Source organism: Coffea arabica, chromosome 5e (genome assembly GCF_036785885.1).
Source record: "Coffea arabica cultivar ET-39 chromosome 5e, Coffea Arabica ET-39 HiFi, whole genome shotgun sequence".
Classification (NCBI taxonomy): Eukaryota; Viridiplantae; Streptophyta; class Magnoliopsida; order Gentianales; family Rubiaceae; genus Coffea; species Coffea arabica.
The window spans coordinates 33,909,147-33,931,416 of record NC_092318.1 but is presented as its reverse complement, the minus strand read 5'-3'; the positions used below and the strand labels follow the sequence as shown (position 1 = coordinate 33,931,416).

Genomic DNA, 22,270 nt, shown 5'->3' with positions numbered 1-22,270 from the left:
AAAAAAAAAATCATTGTTTCCCAATTCTCCACTATTGGCTCCATAGGTACAACCACTAGCATAATTCACTTCATCCATGTCTTGGGCAAACGCCGCCACCACCAAGTGCATAATGCCGCAGGCGTTGAGCACCAAAGCAAAAGTCTCCCAACACCTTCACCATATCACGATGTTGGTCCTCACAGACATTAAACCCTCCAAATCCAAGTCCATAGATTCTTAATTGAGCCATCCCGTAGTCTGGTTTCAATATATGCTATTTCAATGTCATTGCGTGTTTCATTAATTTGTTTGTAATTTGTACTTTTGTATTGCTTAAGGATTTAGCTCTTCAACTGTTGCCGTCTTTATGTAGATTTGTTGGAAGAGAAGGGAACAACCAAACAAGAAAGGAATTTGTGAAGAGTGCTTCTTTTATGAAATAACATGTATGTCCCTAGTTTATTGGTATATTTGAGTTGCAGTGGTGAGTTAATGAAGAAGGGTAATTATTCTGTTAACTTTACACATTCCATTACCAATTGGATTAAAATGGCACAAAATTAAGAGTTTAAGGAGTTAAATGTATCAAATTGAAGTTCAGGGACTAAAGTGGGAGTTGCAATATCGTTCAAGGGTGCAAAATAAAATTTACCCTTTTTGTTATTATTTTTTTTCGGGCAACAATAAAATTTACCCTTTTTGTTATTAGCCCTATACCTTTTTTGAAAAGAACAAGAATTATGTTGGTATAAAATACTTTCGTTTAGGGATAATTTCAGAAACCTCCCTTGAGGTTTTTAACAATTTCACTGTCCTCCACTAAGGTTTTAAAAATTTCATTTACCTCCCTTGTCAGTCATTTAGGACCCAATGTTTACATCACTAATGGCCATATGACTTTATTACCCTTATAATTAGGATAACTACACGTATATGTGAAGGAAAAGAGTTAAAATTTTGCTAACTACATTAACCATAATATGGATTGTAAAAAGTTAATTAATTTGTCATCTAAACATAGAGCCAATATTAGGTGCATCTTTATTAATTTTTATATACTTGACAAATAAAGAAATTAGACGTAATGCAGTTGATAAATTAAAGGATTTAGACATGAAAAATAATTAAACTGTTTACAAACTCAATTAACCATAATTTGAAATGTAGAAAAAAACTAATTTGGCATCTAAAGCGGATCCAATACTAGACATCTTTTTCTCCAATTTATGCACTTGATAAATAAAAGGAATAAGATATAAAGAGATTTCACTTGAGTTGATTTTTCTTATAATCGTGGTGATAGCAAGAATCTTCAGGTATGGAAAAAATGTTTTTGTTAAATCTTGAAAGTTTTTATTTTTTGTTATGGATAATGGAAATTTTTTATTGACCATGTATAGTAATGGCCCCATAAGTAAATTAACAAGTTAGATCAAATATTTAATCTAACTAATATAATAGTTGAGGGGCACTTTTAGCATAAACAAATCTTCTCACATATGAAATTATCTTTTTATTATTGTTTTTTTTGAATTGGACTAAATTGTTATAAGAAAATTGGTTTCAGGAGAGGTTACTGATATTTTTAGAATCATAAGGAAAAACGATCAAATTATTAAAAATTTCATGAGAGGTTTCCGAAGTTATCCCTTTGGTTTATGTAACCAGGATTGGGGGTCTGCAGCTGCAGGGCCAACCGCCCAGTGCAATGGACGGCTGGCCCAATCTCCTACCATCCATTGCACCCAAAAATGATTTCACCGCTTCGTTTCTCAACTCATTTCTCTTACTCACAACAGTCGCATTGTCTTTTCCTCTGACAAAGGCGCAGAAAAAAGCGTGACAGAAACAGACAAAAAGCTTGAGTGATCGTAACTTCCATCTTCATTCCGAGCTAGTGGTAACCCCCATTTTCTCTCTAACCCATAGTTTCTTCGTTTGGGCTCTGCTTATTTTGTTCTTTTCTTTGCTCAATTCTTCTCTCCCGCTGAATCACGCTTTCTTGTATAAGTCTTCTTAGCTACTTTCCCCACTAAATCAAGCAAAGTTAGAAGCAATTTGGAAATTTTTGAGAATGTGGTTCTTGTTTATCACTTAAATGTTCTAGGATTCTTTTCTTTGCAGTATTCTGTTCCTTTGGCTGTCTTTTGCTTTTCTGCAGACTGCAGGTCTAGAGTTTGTAAAGTTATTTCCTTCTTTGCTATCATAGTTTGGATTTTACTGTGTTATTATATGGTGACTCCTCATAAAACTTAAGACAAAATGGTTAGTGTTACTTAGCTGAATTTTCCCCGAAACCAGGACGTGACAAGAAAAGTTGTGCAGATTTATCCAGATATTGTGTTGGCAAATATTCTTTTAATTTAAAGAGCTAGTTATTGAAAGAAAGCAGCTGAGTTATAGGTGTAAAGGGTCAATGTTACTTTGCTGCCAGCATGTGGACATTATGAGAGAAGAGTTCAAGAATTGTGTTGAGATGTAGTACTTTTTTTTTTAACATTTTTTTGGTTTAGGCTAATAGTTGAATGGAAATCAAATGATTGAGATTGCAAGTTTTGGCATTAAACTGAACAAGTTGTTGTCACGAGTCATACTATAGAAAATTTGTATTTGATGGTTTTTATGTTCGAAAGTTAGGAGTCTTTAAACATTAGTGCAAATTCCATTAGATGGTAAAATGCTAATCTGCCACTTGCGTAATTGTCATGCTTGTTTGTTGAACAGATTTTTCATCTTTATTGTAGCAGCCAGGAAAAATGCTTAGCTTTTGAGGATTTATGATCTTTGATTTTTTCCAATTTTCAGGTACTCATATGCCTCTTTTTGACAACTATGGTGAAGATGCTTTGTCTAACTGCACAGATTTCCTTGGTTTTATGTTGTTTTCCAAGTTGAAATTTTATGATACTTGCATTACTGGTTGCACGAATTTTATATTTAATTGTCATACTAGGATACAATTGATTGGTTGTTGGCCTGATCACGCTGTTTTGGTGCATATGTGCATGTCTACAAGCCTATATACCCAGATATGCCAACATGTAGATAGTTATGACATTTTTATCTGACCATAGTTTTGTGGTAAATATTGATGGAAGAACATTTAGATATTCTTTTGGTGCATACAGGTCATGGCCTCATCTGATGAAGAAGGTGAGATTGTACCAGATTCCGTAACGGAATACTACTTTGTTGACCACATTGGGGAACTGGTTTCCTTTTCCACGCTGCCGCTTCAGTGGAATGATGGAGAGATAACAGAGGAGCTCTGTACGCAGATTTATGTATGTGGGACTTCTGATGATGGTCTTCAGCAAATATATAAGAAAGTCATTGCATGGAAATTTGATATTTCTTATGTCATGCCTGAAGTATATGTGCTTTCTAAGGAGAAACTGTGGGTAAAACTTTATCGACCAAGAAAGAGTTATGAAGAGACGATTAAAACAATACTGATTACAATTCACTTTCTCCACTTTGTTAAAAAAAATCCAAGTGGATCTCAAGATGCCCCGTGGAATCAGATACTGAAAACCTTCAGGCATGCGTAATTTTACATTTCCTTTCTAATCTTGTTGGTTAGTTTTGTTTGTTTCTTTTGCTCACTAAATCATGTAATGTAGTACATTTGAGATTCTGCCATCTGAGAATGATCTATTGGGTCACATGCCATTGATCAATGAAGCTGCATTGAGGGATAAAGATCTTGCAAAATCTGAGGTTAGTTATATTATCATTACTCTGAATACACCAGTTTATGGATCCGTCTTATCCATCAATTGGTTTTTACTCATCTTCTCTGACTTCAACCAAGATTAACAATGCTATCTATTCAATTTGAGAACCTCACTCTCATTGTCATTTATCAGATTGTAATAGATTTGCTGCTGTGTTTTTTGCATAACCAGTTTACTTGCATGAGTAATTGGTAAATTACACTTCTAGAATTGACCACTATTATCACTTTGTTGATCAACTGCTTTTATATGTAACTTTGGACCAAAAGTTACAGTGCTTCCTAAGTAGCACCAGTTACTAAAACATCTAAATAGTCAAATTGTACTTGACTATCTAGTTGGTAGACAAATAAACCTTGCCACTATACTTTTTGTTTCCTTTCTATAAGCCCTTTCTATTGGTAAGAAGTTGCGCCTTTACGGAAAGTATTTAAAAATATATATATATATTGAAAGGAATACATTGTAGCCAAGGTGAATTGCTGGAAAATTATCAGCAGTTATAAGTATTGTAATCACCTGTTGACTCGCTTTCTGCCATGTTGTTCCTTCCCTCAGTATCCAATGCATGCTTTACTTTCATTTCTTAGACTTGAGTTTTCCATAATGATGTCAATCTTTTTGAGTTTTTAGTAGTGATTGAGTCACAATAGCATTAGGCATATGGACAATAATGTCTTTTGCAAAGATTAAATTAAAGTCAACATCACACCAAATCCTTCCCTTCAGCATTATATGTATTAAGAAAGTGCGATATCTGTTATCTTGATCCTTAACCAAGAAAGCGTTTCTTGGTAACACATCTTACTACCGTTCTATGTACTTACATTAGATTAATGAAGTAGACTGTCCATTTTGAAATGGAGGTAGTAGTAAACTACATTAGCTGGAAACCATCGCTGTACCAAAAATACATCTGCCCGATCTACTTTGCTGACATATTCCTGGTTCTCTGAGTGACACTTCAGATGGCCTCTCATAATCAGCATTCCTATGCAGTGACATCCTATTGCTGTAATGGGACATCAGAACATGCAATGGTTGCTCTGGATATCAATGAACTAAAATTCTTTCCTATGATACACCAGAAACCCGAAGAGATTGCCACAGAGAACCATTTTAGGATAGTGATACTTTGTTCCTGAATTGCACAAGTTAACATGTAACCCTCATCTTGATGTTTGCCATCTTTTTCCCCCTCCATTTTGAGCTATAAACTGTAATTCCTGACTCATCAAATTCTACATTCAATTGTGTGCATTTATACCGCTGCATTATTGTGATGGTTGTGGTTAAATACTGTCAGATTATTGATACTCAACAAATGTGCGAAGGTATTCTAAGTGTTTCCCAAAATTGTCTGCTTTTTTGCTGCTAAATTTTACAATTTTTCTGACAGTATATGGCAACTTTTATTTCCAAGATGCATGATAAGAGAGAAGCTGCCAAGGAGGTCTGTGCTACCTATATCCTCCTTTTCCCTCATTTGGTGCTCATTAGATTTCTCTACACCTACAACTTACTTGCTTTACGTTGCAGGACACTCAAGCTTTAAAGAATCTCAAGTTTGTTATTGATGATTGTGATGATGATATTGATGTTGAGGATGATGATGGTGATGAAGACAGGAAGCAACTTTTTGATTCTGTCTGTGCATACTGTGATGATGGTGGTGAAATTTTGTGGTATGCAAGATTTTCCTAGTCTCTTTGTCATTTAATCCTATTAGGAGATTGATAATCAAAATGATTAAAGGATGTCATATTCTGGTTCTTTTCTGCCAGTAATGGAAGGGGAAAGAACTAAGGTGATTCTTGTAGAAATGCGTTGGATACACAATTTAGCAGTTTGCTAGTCCTGCAACTTTGTTAAATGGATATTCACCATGATCCTACCCAATCATCCTTTTCCTTTTCCTTGGTCAACATGCTGACCTGCCATTGGATTTATTATGATTAAGCATGTCTCTTTCTTCCTTCTAATATTGTACTCACTGTTGGCGGACAGTGTACACTATAAATAACTGGGTAAAACCTTTATGTTTTCATTCACTATGTAATCCACAAGTTTTCTCTTCACATGCCTGACATCATACCGGGGTTAATTTAATGTTGTTATTCTTCCCTTTTAGCTTGTATGCTTTTACCAGAGCTGTTTCTGACTTTTTATCATGTCATTTTGCGTTACACACATTGCAGTTGTGAAGGAAGATGCATAAGATCCTTTCATCCTACCAAAGAATCTGGAGCTCATTCATTTTGTGAATCTCTTGGCTATAGTCACGAACAAGCAGAAGTAGGAGCACTTTTAAGCTCATAGCCTCATTTTTGTGCTGTTGTAAATAGTTCCCTGGCACTTGTTTGGAACTAGCTAACTCAGAATTTTTGTGTTGTGAATTCCTTTTTTCCAACAGGCAATTCAGATTTTCCTTTGCAAGAATTGCCAGTATCAGCAGCATCAATGCTTTGCTTGTGGCTCATTGGGTTCTTCCAACAAATCTTCTGGGGCAGAGGTGAGAATCTTACATATGATTACTAGATTACATATGATTACAGCATCACTGGAGGGCTTCTTGATAATGCATTCAAATTTGTTGGAATATTATAGTTGTGGCCTACGTCCATCGAGTTGTAAAGATAGCGTACATGTCTGTAAGTAATCTGGCATTATTGGAGAATAAGTACATGCCTCCAATATGACTACGACATTGTTGGAGAGCACTTGATAATGCAGTCAAATTTGTTTGGATATTCTAATTGGGGCCTAAAATGATGCTTTTGCTTGGATGAATAAGCAATCTGTCATGAATTATTCTAACTGCACAAGTGCAAACAACCTGCTGCTACGTGTTCAGTAACTTTTGGTGGTATCTTATGGTAGTTAATTTCAACTTCCTCAATTAGACTAGCTCGTTTTGTAAAAGCAACAGTTGTCTTATTACACTAGTAGCGCCCTTCTCCAGGGTATATTTGACTCTGATATAGAGTCAATGAGTCAATTGCATCTATTTACCCACTAAATTTTCTAATTTTTCAGCATTTTCTCTCCTATGTCTCTCTGGATCACCTAATACAGGCAAACAAAAATCCGCACACCCTTTGGTAAACATGGGGTGGCATGAAAGTGGGTATCACTGGAAGATGACAACGTAGGGGATTATGAGGAGTGGAAACGAGGGTATTGCTGCTGTAAGAAGTGGTTAGAAGTAGGCTAGGAGAGTTAAATAGAAAGGACAAAAGATACTGCAAAGAAAGCGGGGAGTGGAGACATCTGGCTGTTGAATGGTTCTGGGAGGAAAGAGGCTGCCTTGGGGGGAGTGGGGACAGCAGTCTGGCTGTTGAATGGTGCTGGGAGGAAGGAGGCTGCCTGGATAAGGGGGATGTGGATGGATCTGCGAGGTGTTTGGGGGTGGTCACTGTGCATTTAGAAGAGGTGGGGGGTGGCAGTGGGTAAAAAGAGGATTGGTTTGTCATGACTGCAGCTTGTAGTTGGCCTGAAGGAGATGGCTACTGGATTTGGGAGGTGAGTGTTGAGGGGATTGTAATAGGCTGCAAGGGTACGGGCTTGGAGGGGAAGGGAATTTGGTAAGGTTGTATTCTCTTGAGGACAAATACATGTAAGACTAAAAATTAGATTGATAGGTTGTATTAAAAAGAAAAATTTTTGAAACGTTGTGGAGATAGATTGATGAAATTGAAACATCAGGGGACTAGGCTGCACATCGATGATCCTCTCATCTCCTTAAGTTCTCATCTTCAGTTTGGCGTTTACTCAAGACATGATGAGTGCTTGGCGTTTACATTTGCAAGAGATGTATAACAATCACCAAACATGAAGCATTGTTATGTAATAATAGTAATTTGCACTAGATAGAGGGAAGCCCTCAATTCTTGTGTGGCTAGAAAGTCCAGCATCATGATTCAGAAGAATACACAGCTCAGATTTTAGTGTGAAGTTTACAATTTCTATGGTAATGGAAATTGAAAGGTGAACAGATTAGTTGCTCTTGAATATTCTCTTTCCAGAATGAATTCTGTGGTTGACCTGCATTTAGTTTCGGTCCTTATTCTGTTGGATTGTGAATATGTTTCTAAATTCTTCTATTTCTTTATCTTCCTTTGACTTGCTGAAGCATTTAGCTTGAAGCCTTTAACCAATTTATCTCATCTTTTCAAGGTCTTCCCTTGTGTTTCTGCAACTTGCGGGCACTTTTATCATCCGAAGTGTGTTTCAAAGCTCCTTCATCCATCTGATGTTACAAAAGCAGAAGAACTTTGCAGTAAAATTGCTGAAGGAGATTCATTTACCTGCCCTGTACATAAATGTTTTGAATGTAAGCAAGTTGAAGATAAAAAGGTCTATGAATTGCAGTTTGCAATTTGCAGACGCTGCCCAAAGGCATACCACCGTAAATGCTTGCCCAGGTTTCCAAATTTAATTTTCCTATTTGAGGTTTCCATTAATGCTGTTTGTGAATTTGCCCAGAAGACTTCAGTTTCAGATAATGGTAACTTTTTCTTTATGCAAATATTCTTGTCAGGACTATAATGTTTGAAAGTGACAAAGAAAGAAAGATTTATCAACGGGCTTGGGAAAATCTTTTGCACAATCGTGTCTTGATTTATTGCATGTAAGTTTCTTTGAACTTACTGCTTGAGTTTTTGCTCATTTAGTGATTCACTTGTAAACTGCCAAGCACTTCTTTGTCTAGGGACCATAATATAATTCCTAAAATTGGAACTCCAAAAAGAAACCATCTAGTCTTTCCTGATGTTGATACAAAGAAGCCGCAGCATACTTCAGGCTCGCTACCTGCTCAAGTGCAGGTTGTGTCTGGAAGGAGAAGTAAGGTTCTTGGGTCTCTTGAAGAAAAACCTGTAGCAAAAATGAATTATCAGTTAAAGGGAATTCATAGCAACTTTAAAGTTGGTAAATTTGTTGAAAATGTTGAGAAAGGAGTTCGCAAACAAGTCCTGGTAGGAAAAATTGGATCCTCTCCAAACTCTTCCAAGGATAATTGGATGCCCGTCAGGGACAAATACAGGCAATCCATAGCGGATAAAGGTAAGTCACATGTAAAAGATGATCAATTGAAGTTTAAGAATGTATCGAGTGGCAATATTGACAGCAGGCAAACAGCGACAACTGCTACAAACAAGGCACAAAGGATTGAGCCGTCAGGAAATGCAGAAGCAGAAAAGAGGTAATTGTCTTGGTCTTCTTTTTGCCTATTATAGAAGCTGCAATCTTAATGCCTTTCCTTTCTTTCACCATCAAAAGAGTATTCTATTGCATTATACCTCTTTATGAAATTTATTAGTTTAAGTACAACTTACCACTTTGCAGAGTACTTGCATTAATCAAAAGGTCCACTGCATCATTTAATCAAGAAGAATTTTTAAAGCAGAAAAAAAACAAAAGCATGGATGTATACTCAAAATCCATGGATGACAAGAGCATGACCATGGGAAAGGTAGAGCGCACTGTAAAGGTACTGTCTTAGCTTACATCTATTGCTGACAACAATAATTTAATAAGAAACTGGATTGAAGGCCTTGTTTCCTCAACTGATAATCCTTCTCAGGCTGTTCGCACTGCATTGAAGAAACTAGAAGATGGGGGCACCATAGAGGAAGCAAAAGCAGTCTGTGAACCGGAAATTCTTCATCAGTTAGTCAAATGGAGGGTATGTACTTGAAAATTTAAAGTCTAAATATGTACCAGGGAAGCAATTTTTTATCAGCAGACCCATTTCCTTAAGAAACTTTATACATCACTGAATATAACAAGTTCATTATAATGGCTTACCTTGATGTTTTTACTAGCTTCATTCTGAGCAAAAACTGTAGAAGTGTTTCAGAAGATAATGGATTGAAAATGACAAAATAAACTGGAGGGTGTCTAAAAAAATAAGGAATGATTCCTTGGGATCATGTTTGACATCAAAGCTCTGTGAGCTGAATATTCTTTTGGTAAAATCAGCTTATAACAAGCTCATCATATCCTGTTATAGGCAGGTTGACATTAGATTGGCCACAAATTGGAATGACTTATCTATGAATTAATTAAACTCTAAGATCCTAGACATATACGCAGACCCTTACTTGAACTAAGTTTCTAGTAGTCAAATTGGATGAATGGCCTGACGTATTCTCAGGCTTTATAGTTAAATAATTTGGCCCCCATAGACACTCTAGTGAGGTTTCAGCACTCTGCATCATTCTCCCTTGGTCAAACTTGATCTTGAGCTTTTCAACATGAGATTTAACCACTCTTTTGAGTGATTCTTGTGGCTGAATAACAGGGCAGGACAGCTAGCTGATTTGACTTGTCTTCAAATCGAATGAGTTATTGACTTCTAACCTTTCAAAATAGTTGCTGGAATTGCTAAATCAATTTCTGCAGTAACAAAGCATATCTGTCCTTTTCAAGTTATCTTAAATGTATTTAAGATCCTCTACTTCTCAATACTTTACCTACCTGCACTACATTTACTTTCAGCTTTATTTTTCCTGCCAGATAAGCTTATCTAGAACTCTCTGTGTGTGTGTAGTGTTTTTCTTTTTCTTATTTTTTATCCTCATATTCTCGAGATTATATCTCTGTTGTGAAGTGGGCTTAAATATCCTGTGATTTTAGCTCTGCTTTAAGCTAAAAGCTGTTATAAATATAAGGTGTTCTCAACTGGAAAAAAGCTGATTCTGAATCCCAGCCAGTACAGTGCGCATGAGAAAGCTTTTGACTTTTTCAAAACATTTGAGACAAGTAAATATTATAATTTTGTCCAACAAGTTTTGAAGGAGGAGAAGCTGTGAAGAAAAATCCCTTTGTTGGAGAACAATCATTCTCAAGTCCATTAGTTGACATCTTCTAGTTAAGAGTTTTCCTTTGAGAATCTTTTGGTGTCTCAAAATAGACGAACTCATCAGGTAGCAGCTTCAAAGTGATATTGCATGCAATATTTTGGATTTTGCTGCAAATTGTCCTTGATCTCTCAAACCAGCTTTTACTGGGAAATTTCAACAACTTGACTATTAAAAAAGAGCCCACCGGACTCAGGAATCAAGTAAAATACCTTCTTTTTTTCCCCTCTCTCTTAATTGGCTTAAATCCTTTTGTTCTAGGATCATTGCATCTCTCTCCTTCAGAGAACATGGTGGTCAAACTTTAAGTTCTAGTGCCAATATTCATGCAGCAGGTTATGCATGTTGAGAGTGGCATCTGAATTCAATAATTGCAAGAACAAGAAGTAAAGGAGCAGGAAACAAGGAATTCTAGTTCTACTTATGATTCACTAGCAGCAGCCTGGTAGCAACAAAGGATATCTGAGAATATAGTTACTCAAATCTGCAAAAGGTTAATGCTACGAAATCATTGTAGAATAAATGTCATGCCCTGTTGCTGAAGATGGCATCCTATAGATTTCTCGGCAATAGATTAAACTCCCTAAGCAAGACTACTTTTGGTTCGATGCATTGTAGTTAACTTCAGTTAGATTTATAGAGTTTAGACCCAATCCACATTGGAATAATGTTTCAATATCCTGCAATCAATGTAGCCTCAGTCAAATCATCAAAGTTCCATTTTTACATGTACCAATTCACACACAAGACCTGCGGAAATTTTAATTGCAAGTCCTGATGGTTCAAAGTTCACAATTTCAATATTAACCTAATGTCAATTCTATTTATTCTTCCACTTAATGACTTAAGTTCATAATGACTTAAGTTCACCACTCTTAAGTTTTACCAAGTAGTTGATATGATCTTTGGAACACTCGTATGTAGTACTTGTGAAGTATCTTTTACATTCTTTAGTTATTTTGCCTTCATAATGCAGTTACCCATATGCTAACCTTTTGGGTTTAAGCAAAATTTTCCTTGTACCATGAATGTGATCCCTTATGGTCAGGAAATGACGTACAATGGGCCAATTGTTGCCACTGACCCTGTTGGAGCCTTTTACATAGATAATATGAGACCCTGAATGTTTTTGTGTAGCTTGCGGCCACTGCCTAATCCTCAAGACTAAATTTGGGAGTTGGAGATTTGAGAAGAAAAGAAAAGAAAGTGAGAGAAAGTTAAAGTTTCAACTGCTTGGGAGTTTCTTAAAGAGAAACAAACTGATTTGGGAGGATCTGTAGTTGTTGTACAATTAGAAAGAATTTTCCGTCAAAATTGGGAAGAGAAGGGGAGAGAGTTGCTGGAAACTAATAAATCTTTTTAAAATTGTGATTTTATCCTTAAATTTGATGTGATACAAATTTTTATTTGACTTATATATCTAATACCATTCCACTTCTTTCCTTGACTCCCAAACAATATTAGAATTTCTCCCTTGTTTTCTCTCATAATTTAAGGTTTCTATTCTCTTCTCCTCTCTCCTAAACTCCCAAACTAGGCCTAAATATGATTATATGCATAGACACAGCATAAATTGTTCACCAAATTTTTTGCAGCAATTCATTTTAAATCTTTGCCTTTTCTATATAGCCTCATTTACCTCATTTACATTGTATAAGTGTTCCTACTGCTGACTTTAAATACTTGATCCAACATAGCATTTCAATAAAGTTTTATCTTCCAGAGGAAAACTCGGTTCTTAGTTGCCACACAATATAGTATTCTTATTTCGGCTTGACAGCTTGGGATCCTTTATTTCTTAACTTAAGATTTGTCCTTTCCAAGAAGAGGGGTGGGGAGAAGGAAGGCGAGAAGAGAGAAAACTACTAGTACATTAAAATATTGTACTACTACAACATATTAGTTTAGCACCCAGTGGAAAGACCTTGTGGCCATGCCACTGTTCACAACTGAAAGACTTATAAATTTGACTTTCCTTTGTCCTAATGCATTTTTTGTATGGAAATAGGAACTAAACATTTTACTCTAGGAACAAGGCTATAGTTCTTGAAAAACCATTATGATCATCATCTGCAACTTTAGCATCTTCCAATTTGCTGTATGCAGAGTTTGAAGGGGGAAATTTCTTTCTGCTTCATTTGGCCATTATTAACATCAGAGCAATTTATTGATATTTAGATTCATACTTAGTATCCCTTGGTTTTTGGGAATTGTAAGTGCTTTATTGAAACATTATGATTTACCAAGATAATTGCAAGTAGTTTTGGTCAGGAAAACTACATCATGTTTGTCCCTCTTGACCTATTCTCAAACGTTTGTTCACGTGCTGACAAGTTGATTTGGAACATTATCAGGTGAACCATTGGGAATATTAACAGTGTCAAAGCTTTTATTCAGGCAGTTCATAAGCCATTGATGGAACACAATATGCAAAGAGTCCATTAGCCAATGACTGCAGCTTCAATTCTGCACAATTAGGTTGCTTGAGTTCACAGACTACACTGACAAATGAGTCATCTCAGAAGGACTCCTAGGCTCTTAACCCATTTTAAGGCCGTGATTCGGCTTTTTTGTTTGCTCTACATAATTGATAAGATATTGCCGAGAGAGAACCAAAAGAAACTTACAAATGTCCTTATTGAGGGCCAGGTAGAAAAAAATTACGTGTCAGGCTTCATATTGCCGTCCTTCAAAAAATTTCCTTGTGCCCCTGGATGGTGTAATTTTATCCTACACATGTGGGATAACACGTTCTAGTGGGACTAGTCATCCCTTGTGAGAGATTCCATCAGAAAAGGGATAATACTGGATTAATCAAGCCGTCGATTGTTGCCTGCAAAGTAAACAAACAGTAACAGAAAGTTGAGCTGAAGACAGCACTTTTTTATTGCTGAAAACAATTAAGTGAAAATCATAGAGCAAAGGGTTGAGAACATTTGAGTGCTTATGTTGGAACTTATATGCTTTTGTTCATGTTTTATGGGTAAATATATGAGATTGAGATGGTAAATAATTTCACATGCCAGTCATAATTTTCCAGTTGTAGAAGTCACATTGTAATTTTCAAATTTTGGTATACTCAAACTACATACCATTCAGGTTGAGTGACATGTTTGAGTGATGATATACTCCTATAAGATTATGAGAAACTCTTCAATATTCCTTCATGATTTGTAATTTCTTGCATAGTTTCACAGCTATTTGACTAAGAGGTAAAAACACTAAATGCATGTTTTGTTCAAATTATGCAGCGGAAGCTGAAGGTTTCTCTAGCTCCTTTTCTCCATTCTAAGCGCTACACTTCATTTGGTCGTCACTTCACCAAAGTGGATAAGCTGAAGGAGGCAAGATAAATTTTGTCCCTTTGTATTAGGACATCTTTGTTGCTTACTCTTGAAATGCAATAACAATTAGGACGCCTTTCTAACTCTGACTTGAGGCTTTTGAAGTTCTTTCCTGAATGACAAGTGGATAGGACATAGAAAAGTTAATCAGATGCATGTCTTCGAATTGTGATGTGTGAGAGAAGATTGTTTTATTTGTCTGATTATTGCATGTACTCGTTCATATTCTGTACTTGTAATCAGAAACTTCACACTTATGAAAACTATGAAAATGAGAAGAAAACTATAAAATGAGAAAACTAGCCGAAAACTATGAAAATGAGAAGAAAGTATAAGCTTACTAGCCGAATTTAGAAATTAAAAAGGCCTCAATGTTGTTGGAGAAAAAAGTTTGGGCTTTATTATAGTAGTTCTCTTCTTAACTTAGAATATTTTGAAAGACCAATTACATTTCACTGATGAGGTTTGGTCATATTATAAGTTAGACCCTGAAGTTTAGGTAAATCAAATTTATCTCTTAGAAAATAGTTAGAATAGAATTCTCATGACTGTACTGTTTAATCATTTGACATGAAATTGTCAAAACTTGTTGGAAAGTAATCATATTCCCAATTGATTAAGAAAAGGAAGTAATTATGAGATGAAAAGCCAAAAAATTGTAGGAGAAAAAGTCTATCCCCTTCCCCACCAAGCTTCCTCATGTGCCACACATTGCACAGCTTCATTCGTCTTTCCCTACCTCAATCTTGTTTCCTTTCCCTACCCCAGGATGTGCCATATATCTCTCTCCAACTACCCACCTCCGCTTTTTCTTCCCTTCTACTCCTTGTTCTCCTTGATATACACAGCCATGAAAGCTGGCCGACAGAAACACATGATGCACATTCAAAAGATACATTATACATACACCAGAAATAGAAAAGAGATGAACAGCAATGGATGTAGACCATGTATGAATAATTAATATGATATACAGGCAGAGAACTTTATTGTCCTTGTCTTTTGTGTTGTACGTTTGTACTGTTAGGCAGTTTGCCTTGGAGTGATGATTGTAGGTACTGGTAGGTGTTGTCAAAGTGATGGCTTTAGTAATTATGGTGGATCTATTTAGATGTGGAATTTGAAATATTGGTGGAAGGAAAAGGTACTTGGGATACTTAAATGTTATGTGAAGAGCAATAATGTCCTTTAAAGTACTGTATGGGCATTTCAGGGAGATTTATTTAAGCATGTTGTTATTGTCGTAATTCGTACATGACTAATGTGGACTTAAAATTTTAGGCCTTTAACTGCTTTGGCTATGTCATTGCAAAAGGCCTGTTAGTAGTTTGTCTAAACTTGAGCATTTATCTCGTCATTTTGTCTGAATCTAAGGTGAAAATAAATTTAACTCTTTGTGAAAGGATTATGCCAGTACCACTCTTGGAACTCTGGACTTTCAATGCCTAAGTTCAGTGTTTACGTTTTGGCACAATTTTCCAATGGTGTCATTGGGTAGCTTTCTTCATTCACATCTCTGTTCTTGAGATCAACCTGCAAATAGTTAAAGAATTTTTTGTTAATCTTATAACAAAAATTACTGCATATTTCAAAGCAACTTATCATTTTACTTTAAGAACTCAGTTTGATATGATACAGCAAGGGTACTTTTATGGGATACTTGTTGGAAACAGCAACTTTGAAGAAGGGTGAGAGGAAGAACTCATGTTGGCCAAGTTTTGCACCTCTGGATATTATAATGCCATAAATATTATTACCCATAGAGAGAACGAATATTGGGACTTTTGGATGGTCGTCTTACATTGCCGTTTTATTAATCTTCTCTTACTTATTGGGTATATGTGTAGTGGAAAGGGTTTCCTTCATGGAGATTTTGGGACAGCAAGCACAGCATGATGTGCTTCTATCCTATCATGTTTTGACTTGGATGTTGCGTTCTAATTGCTGTAAGCAATGCTTACTTTATTGGATTTCATACTGTTGATTGTTAAGGTTCAGCATAATTAATACTTTTTTCAGATGTTTCATATACAGCAGCCAAGCTTTTTGGACCTTCTATTATTTGAGATCTTAACTAGAGACCTATGTGTATAATTCATCTTTCTGGAAAAGGAAAACAAAAGCCGCAGTATGATTGTTTATGTGTTTGTGCATACATGAAAGTACTCCACACTTTTTGCATCTTCGTTTGTTTTTGCATTTTAATATTTTCTTACAATTAGCAGTATAATGAACCATTCTTGCTCCCATCAACTTATCAATTTTCTGTTTTTATGGAATAGTTAGCTATATGTGCTCTTTCCTTTTGTTTGAACATAAATACCTGCTGATAAAATGCTCAATTTCTTTTCCAGGTAGTTGACAGGCTCCGGTGGTACGTTGAAGATGGTGATACAGTAAGATCAAACTGATCTCATATTTATCATCTACTTTGATTTTGTGTATATAGTGGGCGGAACTGTAGGTAGTGCAGAAATGATTTTACTCCTTTACATGAAAGAATTAGGTAGTGCAGAAATGATTGTGTTGTTCTGCATGGCCAAAGTTCTCTGTTTCAGCAATTTTGTCTTTGGTGTAGACTTAATCCTCTGGTTTTATTAAACATAACCTATATCCTAGGCACCATTACTAAATAGAACATGCTAAGTTTGATTGCTTTTAGCCATTTGCACTATGGAATGATTGCATTGGAAACAAGAAGCAAAATGTGCATTTGCATGGTCTTCTTAAATGTTGTTTATCTGGGTGATGTATGAAGCATAAATCTGTAGATATCCATTTTCTGTGGAAACATGCCAAATTCATCTACCATAAAATGTTTAAGAAACTATTGAACTTTTGCCATGCTGGATATCATTTCACCATTTTAGCTTGGCATCATACTCTGAGACATCATGGGCTGCGATTGTGGCAACTGAAAATGAGGTCTTTGATTATTTTTGTCCGTTGATATGTAGAAGATTTATGCATCTGTATAATATAAATGTACAGAAGCTTTTCGTTATAATACATCCGCCTTCACATCTAAAATATCACCATTTTCTGCACATTCCTAATCCTCGTGTTTTGATGTGCTTGGCACTCTTCAAGTTTTAAATTTCTGACCATTTACTGAAATTCGCTACATATCTGCACAATGAAGTAGATTTGTCTGACTGATGGAAGAATTCAGGATGAAAATGGAAGTTTTCAACTATGTGCTTTCTGGTTTTATGAAACATGTACTTTCTTGAGTTAAATAGTATAGTGAGTTAGATGATATGTGCAACAGGAAGAACTTATTTTGGCTGTCATGGTTTTCTTTGAAATGATTGGTTTAATCTTCATTGAGATTGCCTTGACAATCTGCAATTGGAGAGATTGCCTTGTTAAATTATTAAACTGCTGGGGGAGTCTTTTGTATCCTTGGCATCTGTAGTATTATGGTTGTTCATGTTCTTTTGATTTCATATCTGATTAAATTAACGCTGTTGAGCAGATAGTCGACTTCTGTTGTGGCTCAAATGATTTCAGTTGTTTAATGAAAGAAGCTCTGGACAAATTGGGCAGGAAGTGCTCCTTCAAAAACTATGATATTATACAACCCAAGGTGCAGTTTTCATCATATGTTCTTGGCATTGCATTCTGAGAATGTAGCTTGAGGCACTTTTTGCTCACACAATCTAGATGCAAATTCTCGATTTTGCTTCGCATAATGACAGCTTGCCTTAGTTGAAGACTAAGGACCTTTGAATTATGTTCGTGACTGCATCTAGTTTTATTCCTTGCGTTGTTCTGTGTCAAAAACCAAACAAATCTTTATCTATGTTAATTTGATTTTACCATTTGCTTTTGATGTGAGTTAATAAGTAAACTCTCTACCATAAGTATCTTTATTTAGCTTAATCATTATGAGAATAGCTTATTGTGCATTTAATGCTTCATTGATGTCAACCTGCCACGTATTCTAACCCTGTTTATCATGGTTTGCAAAATAAAAACAGTTCAAAATCTTCTGCCGAACATTTTCCGAACATTTTCTAAGAGATCTAAAGGAAAATAGCCTCTGGGTAAGTATAATAACCACTGAGTATGGTACAGAAAGTAGGAAATCATAGAAGGTGTAATAGATATTCTTCTGAACCTCGTTTAAAAGAAAATAAAACTAGTTATGACATGAAACAGAAATGAACACAAAAGCTTGCAACTTCTCATAGGCCAAGAGAACTGGGCCATCTAAAGGTAGTAGTGATCTTGGTGGCCCAAGTTCAAAGTACATACAGGTTCAAAATTGCCTTTCCAAGTTAGATTAATGATTTTTAGCTTTAGCTTCTACTAGCTTGGTCCAGCATTTGTTTAGGATTTTAAAAGATCAAATTATTTCAGACCAAGCAATGTTCAGTAATGGGGGATCTTTGCATATCCATACAGGATAATCTATTACTGCAGTAAGTGCTGCTTAGAGATATATTTGAGCAAGTAGATTTTGCAAAGAAAGTTAGGGTAGACATACCTGATCTTAGCAAAAAGCCATGGTTGAGCTGTTGTTGATTGGCTTGAAATATTTGAAGAATACTTTCAGGTATGACTTCCAACAGATCGGGTGAAACTAGTTGATATATTAAAAGTTGAGCATTGAAGTTCTGAAAGAAGGTTTAGGGAAAAAGGTGAATGACTTGTGTCTTTGGGAGAAACAGAAAGATGCATCTTATTGAAAGTTTCTTTTTCAATTTTTTTTCCAAGACAGTTTAAGGTTTATTTGTCTTAGCAGTTAAAATCCCTTGGTTCTTTTTACTCTAGTCCTTGTTCTTGCCATTGTCAAACTTAGAGTTTCCTCGACTGACAAACCCCTGTATTATGATTCATGATTCTTGGTGAAGGATGCTTGTGATCAGTTTATGCTCTAAACCAGGTAATCACTTCTGAATATGTGCTTGATGGGTAGTTATATGTGATACAAATAGGAGTCACAATGTTGATCTGACAATCTGTCAGATCTGTTACAATCGTCCAAGATTCAATGCATTAGAGATGCAGTTCATTGCTCTTTGGTGTAAAGTAGGTTCAGAGGGATTCAAAAGGTATCCTTTCCATGGGTCGAACAATCACAGACGATTAACACTTCTTTCAATAAACAAGTCAATTGCTTAAGATGGTGGGTTTTGAATAAGAATGCTTTGTTTATTTTATAAAGGTCAGTGCTAGTGAGGCATGTCTCCTATCGACCAATGTCATTGCTGGGTTTGCTCTTTTTTCTTCGTGCTGCTTGGAAAGCAATATAAATATTTTCTGGAAGGTATTGAATAGAACAAGGTTGTCGGGCAAAATACCAATATTCCTGTGCAAGCTGCTTTTAATTCCATGGTAAGTTTGTGTAAACTTTAAAAAAGAAAAGGAAATAAACAAAACTCTGCTTTTCTTTATTTTCCCACACACCGAATATGCTTACAAGGTACGCATTTATAGGACAACCCTATCACAGTTCTGCCACAAGTTAAGGTAATAGAACCATGATTTTAGGGATTACGTAACCAACTCATATCCTATCTTTTATTTTAGTTAATCTATTCAAACTTGATTGACATAAGCAATAAAATCCCATAATCATGGGAGATAATATCTCTCATAATCATGGGAGATAATATCTTCGACAGTTTGGATTGTTGCTTCATGTGTCTTGTACATTAGGTTAGATCCGACATATACATCTCTATTTTTTTGTTCAAAGACAGGCATTAGAATCCATGCTGAGGATAAAATCTTTAATTGAAGAAGAATCAGTAGCCAGGATTAGCTTTTGCTTTGTTTTTCTAGTGAGGGATCTTCTTATTTTATGTGCTGTTATAATTTATTGTTCTCCTATGGGATGATACTTATCTTTCCGTTGTTTTTTTTTTCTTTTATATTGTATCTTGTAATATTGAGATAGGAAAAAGGAAGTGCTGAAAGGGAAAGTTTCTTTTGCTTAGGTTTAGGCATTGAAAAGAAATCATCTTCCATAACTTTAGAAAATGTGGATGGGACATAAGGCTTGTTTCACCGCAAAGACTAACTTGGTTAACCTGAGTATCATTAATTTTCTCCTTCAGTGCAGCTAGAGCTTTAATATTTGGGGAAAAGAGGTAATGCATGCATCTTCATATAACAACCCTTCCTTTTTCCCTAAGTTTACTGCAAACCTAACAAGAAACTACTGGGGACATGCATAGTCAATTTGCTTCTTAGGCAGACATTAGAAAAAAGTATATTACTGGAAATTCATGATATTCGCATCTCTCCTACAGTCTTTCTAAGGTAGTAGCAACTTAAAGTGAAGAAGCATGTCCTGGCCCAATTGTTTTACGTTCCATGTGTGGATCATTTTTAAGTATATATAAGGCCATAGCTGAAAGTAATAAACCTAAAACTGTTTAGGCTATCAGTTCATGATCATGTTCAAGGTCATTGCTAATGTTTTGGTTTTCATCCCACATCTTTTGATCTGATAAAGATTGCGTTTATTGCCACTCATGAGCAATGATTTTTAATGTCTAGTTTTCTCCTTTTAATGCTTTGCTACTGTTCTTCAGAATGCTTTCAGTTTTGAGAAAAGGAATTGGATGAGTATTTGTCAAGATGAATTACCTGCTGGATCAAATCTTGTAAGTTGCGAAATAGGTGGCTTTCTGTGACTTTGTCTATGTTGTAGAGTTATATTTGAAGATCCTCACTATTCATCTTGAACAGATCATGGGGCTGAATCCTCCTTTTGGCGTCCATGCATCTCTGGCTAATACGTTCATTTCAAAAGCTCTGACATTCAGTCCAAAGCTCATGATTCTCATTGTTCCTAAAGAAACTAAAAGGTAAAATTTGTACTTAAAGAAGCTATAAGATAAACTTTGTACTTCAGAAATTCCAGAAAGTATGATTTACCTGCTCATTATTATTGTTATTATTTTCCTTCTGGCAACTACAGACTTGACAGGGGAAAGTTGCCATATGATTTGATTTGGGAAGATGACAAATTACTTTCTGGGAAGGTAAGAAAATTAGCAATTAGCATCTTCTCGCTCTCCCCTTCACTGCCTGCCAACCCCCAGATATTGATCTAATTTGAGGATGAAGTAAATCACTTACTCAAATAATTTTTTATCAGTCCTTTTATCTGCCTGGGTCAGTGGATGTGCTTGCTCAGCAAATGGAGCAGTGGAACGCGGAGACACCACCATTATATTTATGGAGTCGCCCTGATTGGACTGTCAAGCACAAAGCAATAGCTCGAGAGCATGGCCATATTAGCATGGAACTAGATGTTGGCCGTATCAGGGAAATCAATGTCGAACCTTCTGTTTCCAATTATCTAATGGAAGATAAGCATGACTGTTACCATGATTTTTCTAGTGTCATGAAAGGCTACAGTGACATTACCAGTATGCTGGATGATTTGCCTGATGAATTTGATGGGACTCAACCTAATCAGCTCAGGGACACTCGTGCTGAGATGCAGTTTGATCGCCAGCTGAAGAACAGATGTCCTGATGCTGAAGATCATAGTGTCGACATGGATTGGGAAATTGTGTAGGCTCTGTTAAAACTCCTCGCCTTGATTAGACAAATGGGTGTTCCAAGTGCAGTTTTCTGCTGTGTCCGCGAAAGTTCAAAAGCAAAGTTAACAATTACTCAATTCTACTGCTTCCAACTTGAATGAGCTTCAAAGCCTGTTAAAGTGTTGACAACTTCTATTTGCCTTGGAATGTTTCGGTCGGTAACTTTCTACCAAAATTGTATGACTGAAAAATGTATAATCCATTACCTTGGGTAAACTGTTCATCTTCGATGAATTATCTTGCGTTACTGAATGTGTTCTTTTTCCTATATTCTAGTTTCTTTTCTTTTTTGAACTTGTGACAAACAGTTTATGTGCAACCTGAGCGTCATAAACTAAAAGCAGGAACCCAAAATTCAGGAATCAGTACTTTTTCTCTCATTTTCTTAAGCGAACTCAAGAATGCATAAAGAAACCTAATCCTCGAGCAACCTTCAAAAGCCGGCCGGTAACATTTGAAGGCACCCGAGGGACTTATCTACCCATCCCTAAACCCCCCCAGTACCGATATGGGAAAGAAACCCCCACAGGGGCAAGCCCAGCAGGAATCAGTACTTAAGAAAGAATAATATTTTTTTTCCGTACAGTTAGTCTCATGCGTCATCTTCTCTTAAAGTTTTGTGAGGTCACGCTTTGCCTGTGGAGGGTCCTGGTATTGTCGCTTTTTTGTTTCTTTTTTTTTTGTGATTATTATTAATGTATAATACATTTTAGTTAGGAGCGTGGTAATTTTTTTATGGTCTGTTTTTTATTTTTAAATTGATTTTATTTTAGTGA

The 22,270-nt window shown here is 35.9% G+C and overlaps 1 protein-coding gene and 1 long non-coding RNA gene across 7 annotated transcripts; one reads left to right on the top strand and one right to left on the bottom strand.

The window, feature by feature from the left end:
* Positions 1–1,653: 1,653 nt before the first annotated feature.
* On the top strand, positions 1,654–21,741 carry LOC113687888 (protein ENHANCED DOWNY MILDEW 2-like). Of its 6 annotated transcripts, none has more exons than XM_027205414.2 (20): positions 1,661–1,882; positions 2,788–2,817; positions 3,111–3,523; positions 3,606–3,702; positions 5,119–5,172; positions 5,259–5,404; positions 5,918–6,014; positions 6,133–6,231; positions 7,896–8,143; positions 8,260–8,349; positions 8,431–8,922; positions 9,066–9,210; positions 9,304–9,405; positions 13,834–13,926; positions 16,281–16,322; positions 17,405–17,515; positions 20,475–20,546; positions 20,632–20,750; positions 20,864–20,927; positions 21,044–21,741. In XM_027205414.2, the coding sequence occupies exons 2-20, from the start codon at positions 2,815–2,817 to the stop codon at positions 21,467–21,469; spliced, it is 2,913 nt and encodes a 970-aa protein (XP_027061215.2). In that variant the 5' UTR covers positions 1,661–1,882; positions 2,788–2,814; the 3' UTR covers positions 21,470–21,741. The 6 variants fall into 6 exon arrangements, 5 of the variants coding, with proteins under 5 accessions (XP_027061215.2, XP_071904582.1, XP_071904581.1 ...); XM_072048481.1 differs by lacking the exon at positions 2,788–2,817 and adding an exon at positions 2,730–2,787; XM_072048480.1 differs by lacking the exon at positions 2,788–2,817 and adding an exon at positions 2,727–2,787.
* Positions 12,999–19,100, bottom strand: LOC113687889 (uncharacterized). The gene is made up of 3 exons (XR_003447803.2): positions 18,419–19,100; positions 15,344–15,459; positions 12,999–13,415 (listed from the first exon to the last, which is right to left on the bottom strand). It is a non-coding gene; the product is annotated as an uncharacterized lncRNA (long non-coding RNA).
* Positions 21,742–22,270: the final 529 nt, after the last annotated feature.

What these genes read in the sequence shown, in the direction of transcription:
- LOC113687888 (XM_027205414.2), top strand. An exon ending in AGAGAGAAGCTGCCAAGGAG is followed by an intron (nt 5,173 to 5,258) that starts GTCTGTGCTACC and finishes TTTACGTTGCAG; the next exon opens with GACACTCAAGCTTTAAAGAA. An exon ending in TACCTGCTGGATCAAATCTT is followed by an intron (nt 20,547 to 20,631) that starts GTAAGTTGCGAA and finishes CATCTTGAACAG; the next exon opens with ATCATGGGGCTGAATCCTCC.